The 18909-nt window shown below is 44.5% G+C and overlaps 2 protein-coding genes across 4 annotated transcripts in view; both read left to right on the plus strand.

Moving 5' to 3' along the window:
- The window catches only part of rgs20 (regulator of G protein signaling 20), a 47056-nt gene extending 28513 nt beyond the window's left edge, over positions 1 to 18543 (plus strand). For all 3 annotated transcript variants that reach the window (XM_029706144.1, XM_029706142.1, XM_029706143.1), the window contains exons 2-6: positions 8062 to 8294; positions 9519 to 9596; positions 10162 to 10396; positions 11222 to 12408; positions 17792 to 18543. In XM_029706144.1, coding sequence (XP_029562004.1) covers positions 8065 to 8294; positions 9519 to 9596; positions 10162 to 10396; positions 11222 to 11410 — 732 coding nt within the window. In that variant the 5' untranslated portion in view covers positions 8062 to 8064 and the 3' untranslated portion in view covers positions 11411 to 12408; positions 17792 to 18543. The remainder of the gene's footprint in view (positions 1 to 8061; positions 8295 to 9518; positions 9597 to 10161; positions 10397 to 11221; positions 12409 to 17791) is intronic.
- LOC115156493 (uncharacterized) lies at positions 14444 to 17798 on the plus strand. Its single transcript, XM_029703914.1, has 3 exons — positions 14444 to 14451; positions 14847 to 17610; positions 17659 to 17798. Exons 1-2 carry the CDS (start codon positions 14444 to 14446, stop codon positions 16579 to 16581), a joined length of 1743 nt encoding a protein of 580 aa, XP_029559774.1. The 3' UTR covers positions 16582 to 17610; positions 17659 to 17798.
- Positions 18544 to 18909: the final 366 nt, after the last annotated feature.

Consider the following 18909-nt stretch of genomic DNA (forward strand, 5'->3'; position numbering starts at 1 on the left):
CTTCCGACTTCAACTGTACATAGGTTAAGCCAAAGTATATACAGTTCTTTCAGAAAGTATTCAAACCCCTTGACTTATTCCACATTTTGTTGTGTTACAGCCTTTATTCAAAATGTATTAACCCTTTCATACGTACCATCACACGGGTGTGATCGTTCTACAGTGGTCCCTGAAGCATACGATCACGTCCGTGTGATTAGAATGCTTATTTAGAACGGCCAGTTTCGAATGACGCAACAATCAGCATTTGAGCCACACATTTTTCTGAAACTATTTACACAAACACAGTCCTTACAAAGTTATGTCCAGAATGTGAGCAGTTTATTTTTGGATGAAATGTTCAGATATTCACAGAAGTATCTATAGCATAACACAATCATCCTAACTGGAAAAATGTAGGCTACATTTGTCCTAGCGCTAACTGAAGAAAGATTGACGCAAGCCGTCATATTTTCGAACTCTCGGCTGACAAACTACAATATGAATGAGCTAATAGCAATTACTGTGTATAATTAACCACATCATGGGTGAGCTCACCGTTGATCAAAATAATTGAGTAAAACACTTTCTAGAAATCGAAAGTAATCCGAAGTTGATTAGTGCTTCTACATCTGCATTGCTTGCTGTTTGGGGTTTTATGCTGGGTTTCTGTACAGCACTTTGTGACATCAGCTGATGTAAGAAGGGCTTTATAAATACATTTGATTGATTGATTGATAGTTTCAGCGCACAGCCATGCTTTTTTCCCTCACATTAACCAAAGATAATAAGAGAAGACAAGATGAGTTTGGTCTGTTTATAGTATGCATGTTGAAGGGGTGTGTCGTCTACCATCGTTCACATCCCACCATTCACTTCCTGAAGTTCTCAAAAAATTAGTGAACCCTTACTCACCTCATTTTGTTATAGCATCTTTGGTCAGGCAGACGATTACAGTGAAACCCAGAATGCATTGTATGTCAACAAACATGGCTCCACACACAGCTGGAATTAGCTTAGCTCATCATAATCAGCACAACCTTCAAAAAAGTATTTTGCACACATAATATGTGCCCATTACAATCTATGCAAGAATCGGAATGCATGATTTATCACCGGTAATTGAAAAACATGTGAATAAAACAGTAAATATATCAATAATTACCTCACAAAACATTTTCTGATAGTGATTTATTGATATAAATGGCGCGTGCCGGCAGTCAATCACGTAAACCTCTCACTCTGAGCCATTCAGTGTTGTTGTTTATGTCTGTAGCTAGTGAGCTAAGCTGTAGCATTAGCAATGTCTTTCAAAAGGAGACAACTCACAAATGCGGAAATTCTGGAGATTTTTAAAAATTCTGACAATGACTCTGAAAGTCAAGAATCAGATTCTGACAGTGACAGTGAGGAGCCCCCCTCCCCCCCCCCCCCCCAACCTTGTAGCCATTGAGAACCCTGAATCTGAGGTTCCCTTGTCAAAGTCCCAGGTCCCTTTGAAGATGCTGGTGGTGATGGAGGCAGACCGACAGTGGATGGGATGAAGTACAGGAGTTCTGTGGTAGCTGGAAGGCCGCCAGCCATTTCACCCCTCCTGGCCCTGCTGTTTGCTTTGATGAGTCCCAGTCTGGAGTGCAACACCCCTTCCCATTTCCCTCTGAGGCAGAGAGCTTCAAGTTGTTTCTGACAGAGGAGCTGGTGGGAGACATAGCAGAGACCAATCGCTATGACTTGGAGCTACAGGAGAAGAGAGAGCCAGAAGTGGAGTGAGGGGGGGACACAACCACAATTAGTGAAATGTATACCTTCCTGGTGACTGTCCTTCTCATGGGGATAGTAAAGAAGAACTCCCTAAGAGAATACTGGAGCACAGATCCTATGTTTGCAACTCCCTTCTTTGCCACCCTCTTTTCCCAAGACCGCTTCCTAGTTCTGCTGCGATGCCTGCATTTCATCAACAATGCTACTGCCATCCTAAATGACCCATTATACAAAATAAGAAATGTCAACAGCTGGCAGTAAAGTGGCATGACAAACGAGACGTCCATGTCCTCTCCACTGTCCATACAGCAACCATGTCGGCCACAGGGAAGGTGGACCACCTGATGAGAGAGAGAAAAATCAAACCAGACTGCGTGCTTGACTATAACTTCAAAATGGGGGCAGTGGATAAGGCGGACATGATAAACAGCTTTGTGGAATGCACTCAGAAAACGACCAAGTGGTATAAGAAGATATTTTTCAATTTTTCCAGGGTAGCTTCAAAATACAACAAGCCAATACTTCTGACTTGCATTGTTTTCCAGAGCTAATAGAAGAATGTAACTAGCTACATAAGCACAATAGAATATAACACCATAAAGGTTATGAAATGAGTAACGTTACCTCGGGTGTCCACGGTTATATATATCTGGATTTGAACATGGGTGTCTGTAGTGACGTCTCTAGCACTGAGTCGCTGTGCCTTAGAAAGCTGCTCCACTTGGGAGTCGTAAGGCCAGGGTAGCTTCAAAATACAACACATGCTAATACTTCTCTGACGCAATTAGCATTGTAGCTAGCTATCTAAGCATTGAGTATAACACCATAAAGGTTATGAAATGAGTAATGTTACCTCGCGTGTCCGCGATTATAAGGAATATACACAAAAATATTATGCTACAGTAGAAACGACATAACACGACATGCAGAAACTATTATAATGTAATAAGGCACTTACTTTGATAGAAACCAAAGTTATTATTTGTAACGAAAACAACTATGACTGCGATGCAGGCAACAAAGGGAAAATGTGAACACGTGTGTACAGGACAGGAGATGAGAAAATGTCTGCAGACTTGAACTGCACAAACAATTGGGAAGTGTTTGTGGAATTTTGTCCGGGTCAGAAATTTTTTAAAAATGAGTTGGTCCGCAAAAGTAAAAATGAACATTTTAATGTGAATCAAATCAAATCAAATCAAATCAAATTTATTTATATAGCCCTTCGTACATCAGCTGAAATCTCAAAGTGCTGTACAGAAACCCAGCCTAAAACCCCAAACAGCAAGCAATGCATGTGAAAGAAGCACGGTGGCTGGGAAAAACTCCCTAGGAAAAACTCCTGAGAAAGGCCAAAAACCTAGGAAGAAACCTAGAGAGGAACCAGGCTATGAGGGGTGGCCAGTCCTCTTCTGGCTGTGCCGGGTGGATATTATAACAGAACATGGTCAAGATGTTAAAATGTTCGTAAATGACCAGCATGGTCAAATAATAATAATCATAGTAATTGTCGAGGGTGCAACAAGCACGTCCGGTGAACAGGTCAGGGTTCCGTAGCCGCAGGCAGAACAGTTGAAACTGGAGCAGCAGCATGGCCAGGTGGACTGGGGACAGCAAGGAGTCATCATGCCAGGTAGTCCTAGGGCTCAGGTCCTCCGAGAGAAGGAGAGAAAGAAAGAAAGAAAGAAAGAAAGAAAGAGAGAATTAGAGAGAGCATATTTACATTCACACAGGACACTGGATAAGACAAGAGAATACTCCAGATGTAACAGACTGACCCTAGCCCCCCGACACATAAACTACTGCAGCATAAATACTGGAGGCTGAGACAGGAGGGATCAGAAGACACTGTGGCCCCATCCGATGATACCCCCGGACAGGGCCAAACAGGCCCTGAATGAATGAGGCGGAACACACCTCAATGTAAACTGTTCTTAGAAAATAAAAAACTTGTTTGAAAATAATTTGAAATTGACAAATTGAAAACAGCCTATAAATAAAAACAGGCTGCGGATGAAATGGGACTGTTGCATAACAATCACATTCTGGAATGGAGAGAACGTTCTAACTCACGCTGAGGCCACCGTTTGAGATAATGGAACTAACGCATGAAAGGGTTAAACATTTGTTTTCTCTCACCCATCTATACACAATACCCCATAATGACAAAGTGAAAACATGTATTTAGAAATTTTAGCAAATGTATTGAAAATGAAATACAGAAATATCTAATATGTATTCACACCCCTTTGCTATGACACTCTAAATTGAACTCCGGTGCGTCCAATTTTCTTTGATCGTCCTTGAGACATCACTAAAACGTGATTGGAGGTACATGATTTAGATACATGATTTAGAAAGAAACACACCTGTCTATATACAGTGAGCTTGAGACAAGGACACATGTTTAGTTGTTTTGGCTCAGTACTCCAGCACTTTGAAATGATACAATGACTCAAGTTGAGTATTTGGTCCCATATTCCTAGCACACAATGACTACATCAAGCTTGTGACTACAAATTTGTTGGATGCATTTGCTGTTTGTTTTAGTTGTTTAGATTATTTTGTGACCAATAGAAATGAATGGTAAATAATGTATTGCATCATTTTGGAGTCACTTTTATTGTAAATAAGAATAGAAACGTTTCTATACACTTCTACATTAATGTGAATACCATGATAACGTATAATACATTAATCCTCCCCTGTTATTGTAATGGTGAGAGGTTAGCATGTCTTGGTGGTATGATATAAAATGCTAACCTCCCCTGGTATAGTAATGGTGAGAGGTTAGCATGTCTTGGGGGTATGATATAAAATGCTAACCTCCCCTGGTATAGTAATGGTGAGAGGTTAGCATGTCTTGGAGGTATGATATAAAATGCTAACCTCCCCTGGTATAGTAATGGTGAGAGGTTAGCATGTCTTGGTGGTATGATATAAAATGCTAACCTCCCCTGTTATTGTAATGGTGAGAGGTTAGCATGTCTTGGGGGTATGATATAAAATGCTAACCTCCCCCGTTATTGTAATGGTGAGAGGTTAGCATGTCTTGGTGGTATGATATAAAATGCTAACCTCCCCTGGTATAGTAATGGTGAGAGGTTAGCATGTCTTGGGGGTATGATATAAAATGCTAACCTCCCCTGTTGTTGTAATGGTGAGAGGTTAGCATGTCTTGGGGGTATGATATAAAATGCTAACCTCCCCTGTTATTGTAATGGTGAGAGGTTAGCATGTCTTGGGGGTATGATATAAAATGCTAACCTCCCCTGGTATAGTAATGGTGAGAGGTTAGCATGTCTTAGGGGTATGATATAAAATGCTAACCTCCCCTGTTATTGTAATGGTGAGAGGTTAGCATGTCTTGGGGGTATGATATAAAATGCTAACCTCCCCTGTTATTGTAATGGTGAGAGGTTAGCATGTCTTGGGGATATGATATTTGTGCATCTGTAACTTCCTCACTCATCATTATTCAGGATTAATGTATTATCCGTAACCATGGTAGCATCCACATTAATGTACATTGAAGTGTTTAGAAACATTATACTCTTATTTACAATAAAGGTGACTCCAAAATTACAATATATTATACTGAACTAAAATATAATATGCAACATGCAACAATTTCATTGATTTTACAGTTCAAATGAGGAAATCAGTCAATTGATATAAATTCCTTCATTAGGTTGTAGTTTAGCTCCCGGTGGCGCAGCGGTCTAAGGCCCTGCATCTCAGTGCTATAGGTGTCACTACAGACCCTGGTTTGATCCCAGGCTGTATCACAACCGACCGTGATCGGGAGTCCCATAGGGCGTCGTCCAGGTTAGGGGAGGGTTTGGCTGGGGTAGGCCGTCATTGTAAATAAGAAATTGTTCGTAACTGACATGCCAAGTGAAATCAAGGTTAAATAAAACAATCTATGGATTTCACAATGGGCCTCAGGATCTTCTCACTGTATTTTTGTGCATTCAAATTGCCATCGATAAAATGCAGTTGGGTTCGTTGTCTGTAGCTTATGCCTGCCCATAACATAACCCCACCGCCACGATGGGGCACTCTGTTCACAACGCTGACATCAGAAAACTGCTGTTCCACACAACGTCATACACATGGTCTGCAGTTGTGAGGTTGGTTGGAAGTACTGCCACGTTTAAAAAAACGACATTGAGGCGGCTTGTGGCAGAGAAATTATCATTTAAGTCTCTGGCAACAGCTCTGGTGGACATTCATGCAGTCAGCATGCCACTTGCACGATCCATCGAAACTTGAGACATCTGTGGCACAATTTAATGGCCTTTTATTGTCCTCAGCACAAGGTGCACCTCTGTAATAATCATGCTGTTTAATCAGTTTCTTGATATGCCACACCTGTCAGGTGGATGGATTATCTTGGTCAAGGAGAAATGCTCACTAACAGGGATGTAAACAAATTTGTGCCCAACATTTGAGAGAAATAATGTTTGTGTGTATGGAACATTTTGCATGTTGCGTTTATATTTTAGTTCAGTGTATTTCCCATTCATTTCTATTGGGCACAAAATAATCTCAAACACAACCAATACAAACAGCAAATACATCCAACAAATGCATAGAGTGACGAGCTTGACGTAGTCACCCTTTGCTATGTGTAACAGTGTAGGTTCCGTCCCTCTCTTCGCCCCAACCCGGGCTCGAACCACCCTTGCACACATCAACAACTGACACCCCACGAAGCATCGTAACCCATCGCGCCACAAAAGCCGCGGCCCTTGCAACGCAAGGGGAAACCCTACTTCAAGTCTCAGAGCGAGTGACGTCACCGATTGAAACGCTATTAGCGCGCACCACCGCTAACTAACTAGCCATTTCACATCGGTTACACTCACCCACCCTTTGACCTCCTCCTTCTCTGCAGCAACCAATGATCCGGGTCAACAGCATCAATGTAACAGTGTAGGTTCCGTCCCTCTCTTCGCCCCAACCCGGGCTCGAACCAGGGACCCTTGCACACATCAACAACTGACACCCACCGAAGCATCGTTACCCATCGCGCCACAAAAGCCACGGCCCTTGCAACGCAAGGGGAAACCCTACTTCAAGTCTCAGAGCGAGTGACGTCACCGATTGAAACGCTATTAGCGCGCACCACCGCTAACTAACTAGCCATTTCACATCGGTTACATATGAATATGGGACCAAATAACGTTTTACTACTTTATTAATAGACATAAGTGAATTTGTCCCAATACTTTTGGTCCCGTAAAATGGAGCCAATTCGAACAAAAGATTCTGTAATTTTGAAACGGTTCACCCAATATGGATGAAAATATCCTCAATATTATAGTTGACAGTCTGCCCTTTGTCCTCATAGTCATTGTATCATTTCAAATCCAAAGTGCTGGATTACAGAGCCAAAACATCACGTCTCACTGTCCCAATACTTTTGGAGTCCACTCTAGGATCCCAACACAGCATGTCATAGCAGAAACTATACCATGAAGTCCAAGGAACTGTCCTTAGATGTTTTAGCGACATTATCAGGACCATACAGTAGAGCACTGATGGAGCTCTAGCTTTGTGTTACACATATTGCAGGGCCAGATTGGTTGTAGTATTACTGATGCTGTTTTAAAGATTAATACTGTATAATGTAAACCTAGTCTTAGCTCATTTGCATGTCATCAGATGACTGTTATTACAATATTATGCAGCAGTGTTCCTCCTCTGTCTGTCTGTCCTTAGCCCCATGGAATCAGCCCTGTCTGTCTGTCTGTCTGTCTGTCTGTCTGTCTGTCTGTCTGTCTGTCTGTCTGTCTGTCTGTCTGTCTGTCTGTCTGTCTGTCTGTCTGTCTGTCTGTCTGTCTGTCTGTCTGTCTGTCTGTCTGTCTGTCTGTCTGTCTGTCTGTCTGTCTGTCTGTCTGTCTGTCCTTAGCCCCATGGGATCAGCCCTGTCTGTCTGTCTGTCCCACTGCTCTGTGTGTCCCTCTAGCCAATGGGATCTAACCCTCTCTGTCTCTTTGTCCTCCAGCCAATGGTATCTAACACTCTCTGTCTCTGTCCCTCCAGACAACGGGATCTAACCATGTGTGTCCCTCCAGGCCATGGGATCTAACCCTCTGTATCTCTGTGTCCCTCCAGGCCATGGGATCTAACCCTCTGTATCTCTGTGTCCCTCCAGGCCATGGGATCTAACCCTCTGTATCTGTGTCCCTCCAGCCCATGGGATCTAACCCTCTGTATCTCTGTGTCCCTCCAGGCCATGGGATCTAACCCTCTGTATCTCTGTGTCCCTCCAGCCCATGGGATCTAACCCTCTGTATCTCTGTGTCCCTCCAGCCAATGGGATCAGAGCGTATGGAGATGCGAAAGCGGCAGATGTCGGTGCAGCAGGAGTCGATGGCGGTTGGCACGGCACCGACCCAGCAGGACCCTAACCAGAGCCAGAACCAGGGCCAGAACCAGGGGAACCAGAACCAGGGGAACCAGAACCAGGCGAACCAGAACCAGGCGAACCAGAGAGGAAACAACGCCTGTTGTTTCTGCTGGTGCTGCTGCTGTAGCTGTTCCTGGTACGAACTGTATGGATTCATCCCAAATAGCACCCTATTCCCTTTATAGTGCACTACTTTTGATTAAAATCCTATGGGGAATAGGGTGCCATTTGGGACGCACCGTGTCATGCACTTCTAGTAGTGTATCACACACCCAGCATGGCTCCACACAGCACCCTTCATCACACAGCACCCTTCATCACACAGCACCCTACATCACACAGCACCCTACATCACACAGCACCCTACATCACACAGCACCCTACATCACACATCATCCTACATCACACAGCACCCTTCATCACACAGCACCCTACATCACACAGCACCCTTCATCACACAGCACCCTACATCACACAGCACCCTACATCACACAGCACCCTACATCACACAGCACCCTTCATCAAAACAGCACCCTACATCACACAGCACCCTTCATCACACAGCACCCTACATCACACAGCACCCTACATCAAAACAGCACCCTTCATCACACAGCACCCTTCATCAAAACAGCACCCTTCATCACACAGCACCCTACATCACACAGCACCCTTCATCACACAGCACCCTACATCACACAGCACCCTACATTACATCACCCTTCATCTATACAGCACCCTACAGAACATCACCCTACATCACACAGCACCCTTCATCAAAACAGCACCCTTCATCACACAGCACCCTACATCACACAGCACCCTACATTACATCACCCTTCATCTATACAGCACCCTACATCACACAGCACCCTACAGTACAGCACCCTACAGTACAGCACCCTATAGTACAGCACCCTGTAGTACAGCACCCTACAGAACATCACCCTACATCACACAGCACCCTACAGTACAGCACCCTACAGTACAGCACCCTATAGTACAGCACCCTACAGTACAGCACCCTACAGTACAGCACCCTACAGTACAGCACCCTACAGTACAGCACCCTATAGTACAGCACCCTATAGTACAGCACCCTATAGTACAGCACCCTACAGTACAGCACCCTACAGTACAGCACCCTACAGTACAGCACCCTACAGTACAGCACCCTACAGTACAGCACCCTATAGTACAGCACCCTATAGTACAGCACCCTACTGTACATCATCACACAGCATCTACACAGTTGACTTGATGTGGATCATTATGAGGTTGATAAGGTCAGTGAAGACATGTATAACCTCCTGACTACTAGTCTGATCTCTGTCCTGTTGCCCACCGTTCTCTCCTGTAGGAACGAGGAGCGTGAGGAGAGGAACCGGCGGGCGTCCTACGACCTCAAGGCTGAGGGGACGGCCGACTGCGAGGACAGGTTAGTCACAGCAGTATTCCTGTGGAGAGAATGTGAAAGATGAGTTCTGTTGAGTTACTCACCTCCAGGCCAAGTTTGTAGCCCTGCGTTAGTACATTGGATATCTGATCAAGGGCTGAATGGTTAGCAGTGTGTTAGTGCCATACCTGGTGTTGGTGAAGCTGGGTCGGCCCCTGTAAGTCCAGTGTGTTAGTACCATACCTGGTGTTGGTGAAGCTGGGTCGGCCCCTGTAAGTCCAGTGTGTTAGTACCATACCTGGTGTTGGTGAAGCTGGGTCGGCCCCTGTAAGTCCAGTGTGTTAGTGCCATACCTGGTGTTGGTGAAGCTGGGTCAGCCCCTGTAAGTCCACTGTGTTAGTGCCATACCTGGTGTTAATGAAGCTGGGTCGGCCCCTGTAAGTCCACTGTGTTAGTGCCATACCTGGTGTTAATGAAGCTGGGTCGGCCCCTGTAAGTCCAGTGTGTTAGTACCATACCTGGTGTTGGTGAAGCTGGGTCGGCCCCTGTACGTCTGGCGCTGTCTTGTGCCCGCTGTTGTTCTCTGATTGGTATGTGTTCTTTGCAGCCCCCCTCCCACTCTGGAGGAGGTCCGTTCCTGGGCCCAGTCGTTTGACCGACTGATGTCGTGCGCTGCTGGCCGAGTGGCGTTTAGGTTGTTCCTGTGTACGGAGTTTAGTGAGGAGAACATGTTGTTCTGGCTGGCTTGTGAGGAGTTCACCAAGGAAACCAACAAGACCTCCATTGAGGAGAAGGCACGGGTCATCTACGAGGACTACATCTCCATCCTCTCACCCAAAGAGGTGAGTAAGACTTCTCCTCCTCCTTCTTCATGTGATATTATATGTACCGTAAATTCCGCACTATAAGCCACATTTTTTTCCTACGCTTTGAACCTCGCGGCTTAAACAATGATGCGGCTAATATATGGATTTTTCCCGCGTTCAATTTTTTTTCTTCCAAAAAAACACATTCTGTGACGTGCTCAGTTTTTTGGCGGCATGAAGCTTTCATTAGACCAATGAAATTGCCGAACGGGTTAAGGTCAAACAACTTTTTTGTTTACTGTTTAGATTAAATCAAGCGCTCTAAAACTTCCCATCATTCTGATTACGGTAGTCATTTTGTCACCCTCATCATGGCAAAGACACGGAGAAATGCATATGATGCAGCTTTCAAGTTGAAGGCGATTGATCTGGCTGTTGGAAAAGGAAATAGAACTGCTGCACGGGAGTTAATGAGTCGATGATAAGACGTTGGAAACAGCAGCGTGAGGAATTGACTCAGTGCAAAAAGACAACTAAAGCTTACTGCTTATTTTTTATTTTTTGTTAAAAGCCGTGTTTCGTTAAAGCCTATTTATTTTTGTTACAAGCCGTGTTTCGTTAAAGCCTATTTATTTTTGTTACAAGCTGTGTTTCGTTAAAGCCTATTTATTTTTGTTACAAGCCGTGTTTCGTTAAAGCCTGTGTAAAGTTCATTTGTTTCAATGTACCGGTAGCCACCTGCGGCTTATAGACATGTGCGGCTTATTTATGTTCAAAATAAAACTTTTTTTTAATTCAGTGGGTGCGGCTTAATAGTCCGGAAATGACGGTATCTAGTCTCTCCATGCTGTGTTTCCCCAGGTGAGTCTGGACTCACGTGTTCGGGAGGTGATCAACAAGAACATGTTGGAGCCGTCGTCCCAGACCTTCGTTGATGCTCAGGTGCAGATCTACACGCTGATGCAAAGAGACTCCTACCCCCGATACATGAACTCCCCTGCCTACAAGAACCTGCTCAACTCCCTCTCAGAGCAGGCCCCTGAGTCCTAACTCATCACTCTCAGAGCAGGCCCCTGAGTCCTAACTCAGCACTCTCAGAGCAGGCCCCTGAGTCCTAACTCAGCACACTTAGAGCAGGCCCCTGAGTCCTAACTCAGCACTCTCAGAGTAGGTCTCCGAGTCCTAAGTCAATACTCTGTGTCCTAGAGTCTTAGGTGACAACAAACCTGGGATCGTTTCTCTTTTCTCATTTTCATTTGGTTTGAATGTTAGTGTAGAGAAGGGGTGGCCAACCTTCCTCCTGGAGAGCTATAACAGCCTGTACCCCCAGTAGCTCTCCAGGAGTGTAGAGGATGTGAAGCGGGCCTCTGACCTGACCTTGCCCCGCCCCCAGGACCTGGCTCCGCGCTACAGCGGCGTCACCTGACTAAAGACACTCAGGGTTCTATTGTCCGAGAAGTCTACTCGCCTAGGGCTCTACTATTCTGAAGGCTCTATTCTACTGGGCTCATCTCCTCTGAGTGTGAGGGCTCTACTCTCCCGAGGGCTCTACTCCCCAAGGGCTCTATTCCCCCTAGGGCTCTACTGTCCCGAGGGTTCTACTCCACCTAGGGCTCTACTGTCCTGAGGGTTCTACTCCACCTAGGGTTCTACTGTCCCGAGGGTTCTACTCCACCTAGGGCTCTACTGTCCTGAGGGTTCTACTCCATCTAGGGTTCTACTGTCCTGATGGTTCTACTCCACCTAGGGTTCTACTGTCCTGAGGGTTCTAATCCACCTAGGGCTCTACTGTCCTGAGGGTTCTACTCCACCTAGGGCTCTACTGTCCTGAGGGTTCTACTCCACCTAGGGTTCTACTGTCCCGAGGGTTCTACTCCACCTAGGGTTCTACTGTCCTGAGGGTTCTACTCCACCTAGGGCTCTACTGTCCTGAGGGTTCCACTCCACAGCGGCTCTACTCCCTTAAGGCTCCATTCCCCCCAGGGCTCTACTCCACACCACCATTACTGCTCCAGATCAACACACTCCAAAGGAACATTAATATTCATGTAAGGTTTGTTTTAGAAAAAAAGTATCTACATTTTATTTGTGTACAAGTTATTTTATTGTGTGTTATGATTGTTTATTTTTTGTATAATTGTTTGGACGGACAAATGACGCCTACTTGTGGGCAATAGTGTATATATTTATGCGTTTGTAAATAGACAAAAGGGAATTGTGGGTAAACTGCATATGAGAATCAAGTAAGTGTCCCATTTGACACCCTATTCACTATATAGTGCACTACTTAATGGGCCCTGGTCTAAAGTAGTGAACTATATAGGCAATAGGGTGCAGTTTGGGACTTTACCCAAGTCAAGTCTACGTTATACATTTATTTCCTCCAAAATGGCTCCCTATCCCCTACATAGAGCACTACTACATTATAATCTATGGGAATAATCAAATCAAATTCTATTCGTCACATGCTTCGTAAACAGGTGTAGACTAACAATGAAATGCTTACTTATGGGCCCTTCCCAACAATGCAGAGAGAGAAAATAGAATAATTATAGAAAAGTAATAACATACAATAATAAAAGTAATAATAAATACACAATGAGTAATGATAACTAGGCTATATACACAGGGTACCAGTACCAAGTCAATGAGTAATGGTAACTAGGCTATATACACGGGGTACCAGTACCGAGTCAGTGTGCAGGGGTACGAGGTAGTCGAGGTAGATATGTACATATAGGTAGGGATAAAGTGACTAGGCTACAGGATAGATAATAAACAGTAGCAGCAGCGTATGTGATGATTAAAAAAAAGTTTTTGCAAAAAGGGTCAATGCAGATAGTTAAATAGTTAACTAATAGCTACCCGGAATAACAATCTTATGGCTTGAAGGTAGAAGCTGTTCAGAGTCCTGTTGGTTCCAGACTTGGTGCACTGGTACCGCTTGCTGTGCATTAGGAGAAAGAACAGTCTTGTTTAGCTTGAAGGTAGAAGCTGTTCAGGGTCCTGTTGGTTCCAGACTTGGTGCATTGGTACCACTTGCTGTGCATTAGGAGAAAGAACAGTCTTGTTTAGCTTGGGGGTAGAAGCTGTTCTCAGGGTCCTGTTGGTTCCAGACTTGGTGCATCAGTAGCGCTTGCCATGCGGCAGCAGAGAGAACAGTCTATGTAGCTGTAGTGTTTGACAATTTGTAGGGCCTTCCTCTGACACCACCTGGTATAGAGGCCCTTGATGGCAGGGAGTTTGGCCCCAGTGATGTACTGGGCCATACGCATTACCCTCTGTAGCGCTTTGCGGTCGGATACCAAGCAGTTGCCATACCAAGCGGTGATACAGCCAGTCAAGATGCTCTCAATGGTGCAGCTGTAAAGCTTTTTGAGGATCTGAAGTCTAATGCCAAATCTTTTCAGCCTCCTGAGGGGGAAGAGGCATTGTCGTGCCGTCTTCACGACTGTGTTGGTGTGTGTGGTCCAGGATAGATCTTTAGTGATGTGGACACCGAGCAAATTGAAGCTCTCGACCCGCTCCACTACAGCCCTGTTGATGTGAATGGGGGTGTGCTCAGTTTCCCGTAGTCCACGATCAGCTCCTTTGTCTTGGTGAAGTTGAGGTTGTTGTCCTGGCACCACACTGCCAGGTCTTTGGCCTCCTCCCTATAGGCTTTCTCATCATTGTGGGTGATCAGGCCTACCACCGTTGTATCGTCAGCAAACTTAAGGGTGTTGGAGTTGTGCTTGGCCACGCAGTCGTGGCTGAAATGGGAGTACAGGAGGGGACTGAACCTGTGTTGAAGATCAGCGTGGTGGATATGTTGTTGCCAATCCTCACCACCTGGGGGCGGCCCGTCAGGAAGTCCAGGATGCAGTTGCAGAGGGAGGCGTTTAGTCCCAGGGTCCTTAGCTTAGTGAGCACTATGGTGTTGAACGCTGAGCTGTAGTCAATGAACAGCACTGGCCCTCCAACACCACTTCCAGCAGTATCTGGTCTCTCATCCAGGGACTGTCCAGGACCAACCCTGCTTAGCTTCAGAAGCAAGCCAGCAGTGGGATGCAGGGTGGTATGCTGCTGGTTTCTGGGGTGATAATGTTGATGTGAGCCATGACCAGCCTTTCAAAGCACTTCATGGCTACAGATGTGAGTGCTACGGGTCGGGAGTCATTTAGGCAGGTTACCTTAATGGTATTAAAGACAGGGAGAGGTTGAAAATATCAGTGAAGACACTTGCCAGTTGGTCAGCCCATGCTCTGAGTACAAGTCCTGGTAATCTGTCTGGCCCTGCGGCCTTGTGAATGTTGACCTGTTGAAAAGGTCTTACGCACATCGAATACGGAGAGTGTGATCACACAGTTGTCCTGAACAGCCGGTGCTCTCATGCATGATTAAGTGTTACTTGCCTCAAAACGCGCATATAAGTCATTTAGCTCGTCTGGTAGGCACGCATCACTCGGCAGCTCACGGCTGGGCTTCCCTTTGTAATCCGTAATAGTTTGCAAGCCATACCACATTCGACGAGCATCAGAGCTGGTGTAGTAGTCCAGTTAGGGCTAGATAATGATCTGTTAACAGTAGTCCAGTTAGGGCTAGATAATGATCTGTTAACAGTAGTCCAGTTAGGGCTAGATAATGATCTGTTAACAGGAGTCCAGTTAGGGCTAGATAATGATCTGTTAACAGTAGTCCAGTTAGGGCTAGATAATGATCTGTTAACAGGAGTCCAGTTAGGGCTAGATAATGATCTGTTAACAGTAGTCCAGTTAGGGCTAGATAATGATCTGTTAACAGTAGTCCAGTTAGGGCTAGATAATGATCTGTTAACAGTAGTCCAGTTAGGGCTAGATAATGATCTGTTAACAGTAGTCCAGTTAGGGCTAGATAATGATCTGTTAACAGTAGTCCAGTTAGGGCTAGATAATGGTCTGTTAACAGTAGTCCAGTTAGGGCTAGATAATGATCTGTTAACAGGAGTCCAGTTAGGGCTAGATAATGATCTGTTAACAGTAGTCCAGTTAGGGATAGATAATGATCTGTTAACAGTAGTCCAGTTAGGGCTAGATAATGATCTGTTAACAGTAGTCCAGTTAGGGATAGATAATGATCTGTTAACAGTAGTCCAGTTAGGGCTAGATAATGATCTGTTAACAGTAGTCCAGTTAGGGCTAGATAATGATCTGTTAACAGTAGTCCAGTTAGGGATAGATAATGATCTGTTAACAGTAGTCCAGTTAGGGCTAGATAATGATCTGTTAACAGTAGTCCAGTTAGGGATAGATAATGATCTGTTAACAGTAGTCCAGTTAGGGCTAGATAATGATCTGTTAACAGTAGTCCAGTTAGGGCTAGATAATGATCTGTTAACAGTAGTCCAGTTAGGGCTAGATAATGATCTGTTAACAGTAGTCCAGTTAGGGATAGATAATGATCTGTTAACAGTTGTCCAGTTAGGGCTAGATAATGATCTGTTAACAGTAGTCCAGTTAGGGCTAGATAATGATCTGTTAACAGTAGTCCAGTTAGGGATAGATAATGATCTGTTAACAGGAGTCCAGTTAGGGCTAGATAATGATCTGTTAACAGTAGTCCAGTTAGGGCTAGATAATGATCTGTTAACAGTAGTCCAGTTAGGGATAGATAATGATCTGTTAACAGTAGTCCAGTTAGGGCTAGATAATGATCTGTTAACAGTAGTCCAGTTAGGGCTAGATAATGATCTGTTAACAGTAGTCCAGTTAGGGATAGATAATGATCTGTTAACAGTAGTCCAGTTAGGGCTAGATAATGATCTGTTAACAGTAGTCCAGTTAGGGCTAGATAATGATCTGTTAACAGTAGTCCAGTTAGGGATAGATAATGATCTGTTAACAGTAGTCCAGTTAGGGATAGATAATGATCTGTTAACAGTAGTCCAGTTAGGGCTAGATAATGATCTGTTAACAGTAGTCCAGTTAGGGATAGATAATTATCTGTTAACAGTAGTCCAGTTAGGGATAGATAATGATCTGTTAACAGTAGTCCAGTTAGGGCTAGATAATGATCTGTTAACAGTAGTCCAGTTAGGGCTAGATAATGATCTGTTAACAGTAGTCCAGTTAGGGCTAGATAATGATCTGTTAACTGTAGTCCAGTTAGGGATAGATAATGATCTGTTAACAGTAGTCCAGTTAGGGATAGATAATGATCTGTTAACAGTAGTCCAGTTAGGGATAGATAATGATCTCTGTTAGTAATAGTTTCTCCTGATGGCCAGTAGAATAGCGGGGTGACACTGCAACGGCTCCACAGTTGTGGCCAGTTTTCCGAACAGAGATTAAGCCTATTCCTGGGTGAAAAAAACACTTTCAATGAAGATTGTCAAATGAGATTGTTGTTTGACACAGGACTAGGCTTAATCTGTGTACCAGGAAACCGTCCCTTACAGTATATCTCACACTTAGCGCTGCGTCTCAAAAGCCAGATGAGTTTCTAATCAAAAGGGACTGCCAGACGCAGCCCAGCAGCAGACCAGGGTCACCAGCCTAAAAGTGACACCAAACCTACCAAATAAACAGTGTTATTATTATTATTTAGAAATCCAGTTCTCTAACTTAAATTGAACTAGCCAAGTGTTTAATAATGACATTATTCTGTTTTATTTTCTAGTTTAATATGTTGGTGCATCACAGACACTGAAAGACAAGATCCTCTCTCTCTGGGGAAGTGCTTTGACATCAGATCCTGTTGTGACGTCATCTCTCCACCAGCCAATAGTGTTCACCACGTCTGCATCTGGAATGGCACCCTAGTGTACTGTAGAGAATAGGGTGCTAATCTGCCCTGATCTAAAGTAGTGCACTATATAGGGAATAGGGTGTTAATGGTCCCTGATCTAAAGTAGTGCACTATATAGGGAATAGGGTGCTGTGGAGACCTGTCCTTCTAATTGGCTGAAGGACTGCATGAGGTTTGTGTTTATTCATTCTAGACGTGACCAAACAAACCGGGTATCGAACCAGAGTCACTTGAGTGCCTCAAGACCACATTAGTCCACAGAGCTAAAGGCTTGATAGGCCCTAGCTTTGGATCTTACACTAGTGCTCAGGTTAGGTTCATCTTCTATCATGAAGGACGGGGAAGGAAAAACACTAGTTCTCAGGTTAGGTTCATCTATCATCATGAATGGGGAAGGAAAAACACTAGTGCTTAGGTTAGGTTCATCTATCATCATGAATGGAGGGATAAGGAATCACATGACTTAATGAATCAGAGAAGGACAGGTTGAATCTCTTTGATGAGCTAGACCTTTATGAGGCAAGGGAGGACAGGTTGAATCTCTTTGATGAGCTAGACCTTTATGAGGCAAGGGAGGACAGGTTGAATCTCTTTGATGAGCTAGACCTTTATGAGGCAAGGAAGGACAGGTTGACTGTGTCCTGATTCTCTACCCTTCTTCTGAAGTGCACAGGTGCAAACGGTCATGGAACAAACAGTCATGGAACAAACGGTCATGGATTTCACAATGGTGGAAACTCCCTCTAGCCTTTACATCCACGATGTGGAGTGTGCAAGTGCATCCTTTGGGAGAAGGGTGAAGAATCGGGAGGTAGCCGTGTGCAGTCCTCGGTCTGCCAACATGCTTCATGGTGGTACAGTACTTCTAATTGTCCTACAACAGCGTCTCAACCTTCTTCTTGGGAGACCAGACATTCCACATCTTTGTTCCAGCCCTATACTAACACACCTGATTACCTCACCGCCAAGCCCTTGGCCAGCTGACCTAGGTGTCAAATAGGGCAGGGCTAGAACTAATACGTGTAGCCTGGTGTTTCCCCAGGAGGGTTGGGAAATTACGTGTCCGAATGGCACTCTTGCCCCTATATAGGGCACCACCTTTGACCTGAGCCCTATAGGCCCTGGTCAAAAGTAGTGCACTATTGGGAATAGGGTGCCATTTGGGACGAGCTGATGAATTGACCATAGATCAACCTCAAAATCCAATGGTTAGGGTTTGGAGAGCCACTGCTATACAGTTAAATTTTTTCTGTTCATAATCAACTGTGCTCTTTTGCGGTAAGTTTACTAACTAAGGGATACCTTTTTAATCAAATAATATGTGAATGTTTACAGTATATATGGCCTAGTTTTTTTCTGTTTTATTCCAAGAAAATTATGTGGGCATTTAAAGTCTTTAAAATAAAATAAAGATAAAATAAAGCACAATCATTGTACTGGGTGGTAATGTATTTTTTTAAACAGGCTGGAGGAGAGTGACTCCTCTATAGTTCTATGATATCTTGTCTTTAGTGACCAGTGGGTGTTTTAAAACAGGCTGGAGGAGAGTAACTCCTTTCTGGACTGTTTGTTCTTCTGTGGGTGATCCGGTGTGTTTGTTGCAGTGTTGTGTGTAGAAGAGGACAGAGCCCCCATCTCTCTTCATGCCTTGAAGTGTCTGCACCTGGACACCACAAAGGAAGAGGCTCTATTGTGTCCTACTGGCTCAACCAATCACAGCCCTCCAATCAGTTATCTGACCTCATCCATATGCGGGGACATTAACATTCATCAGACAATGACAC

Source organism: Salmo trutta, chromosome 21 (genome assembly GCF_901001165.1).
Source record: "Salmo trutta chromosome 21, fSalTru1.1, whole genome shotgun sequence".
Taxonomy (NCBI): Eukaryota; Metazoa; Chordata; class Actinopteri; order Salmoniformes; family Salmonidae; genus Salmo; species Salmo trutta.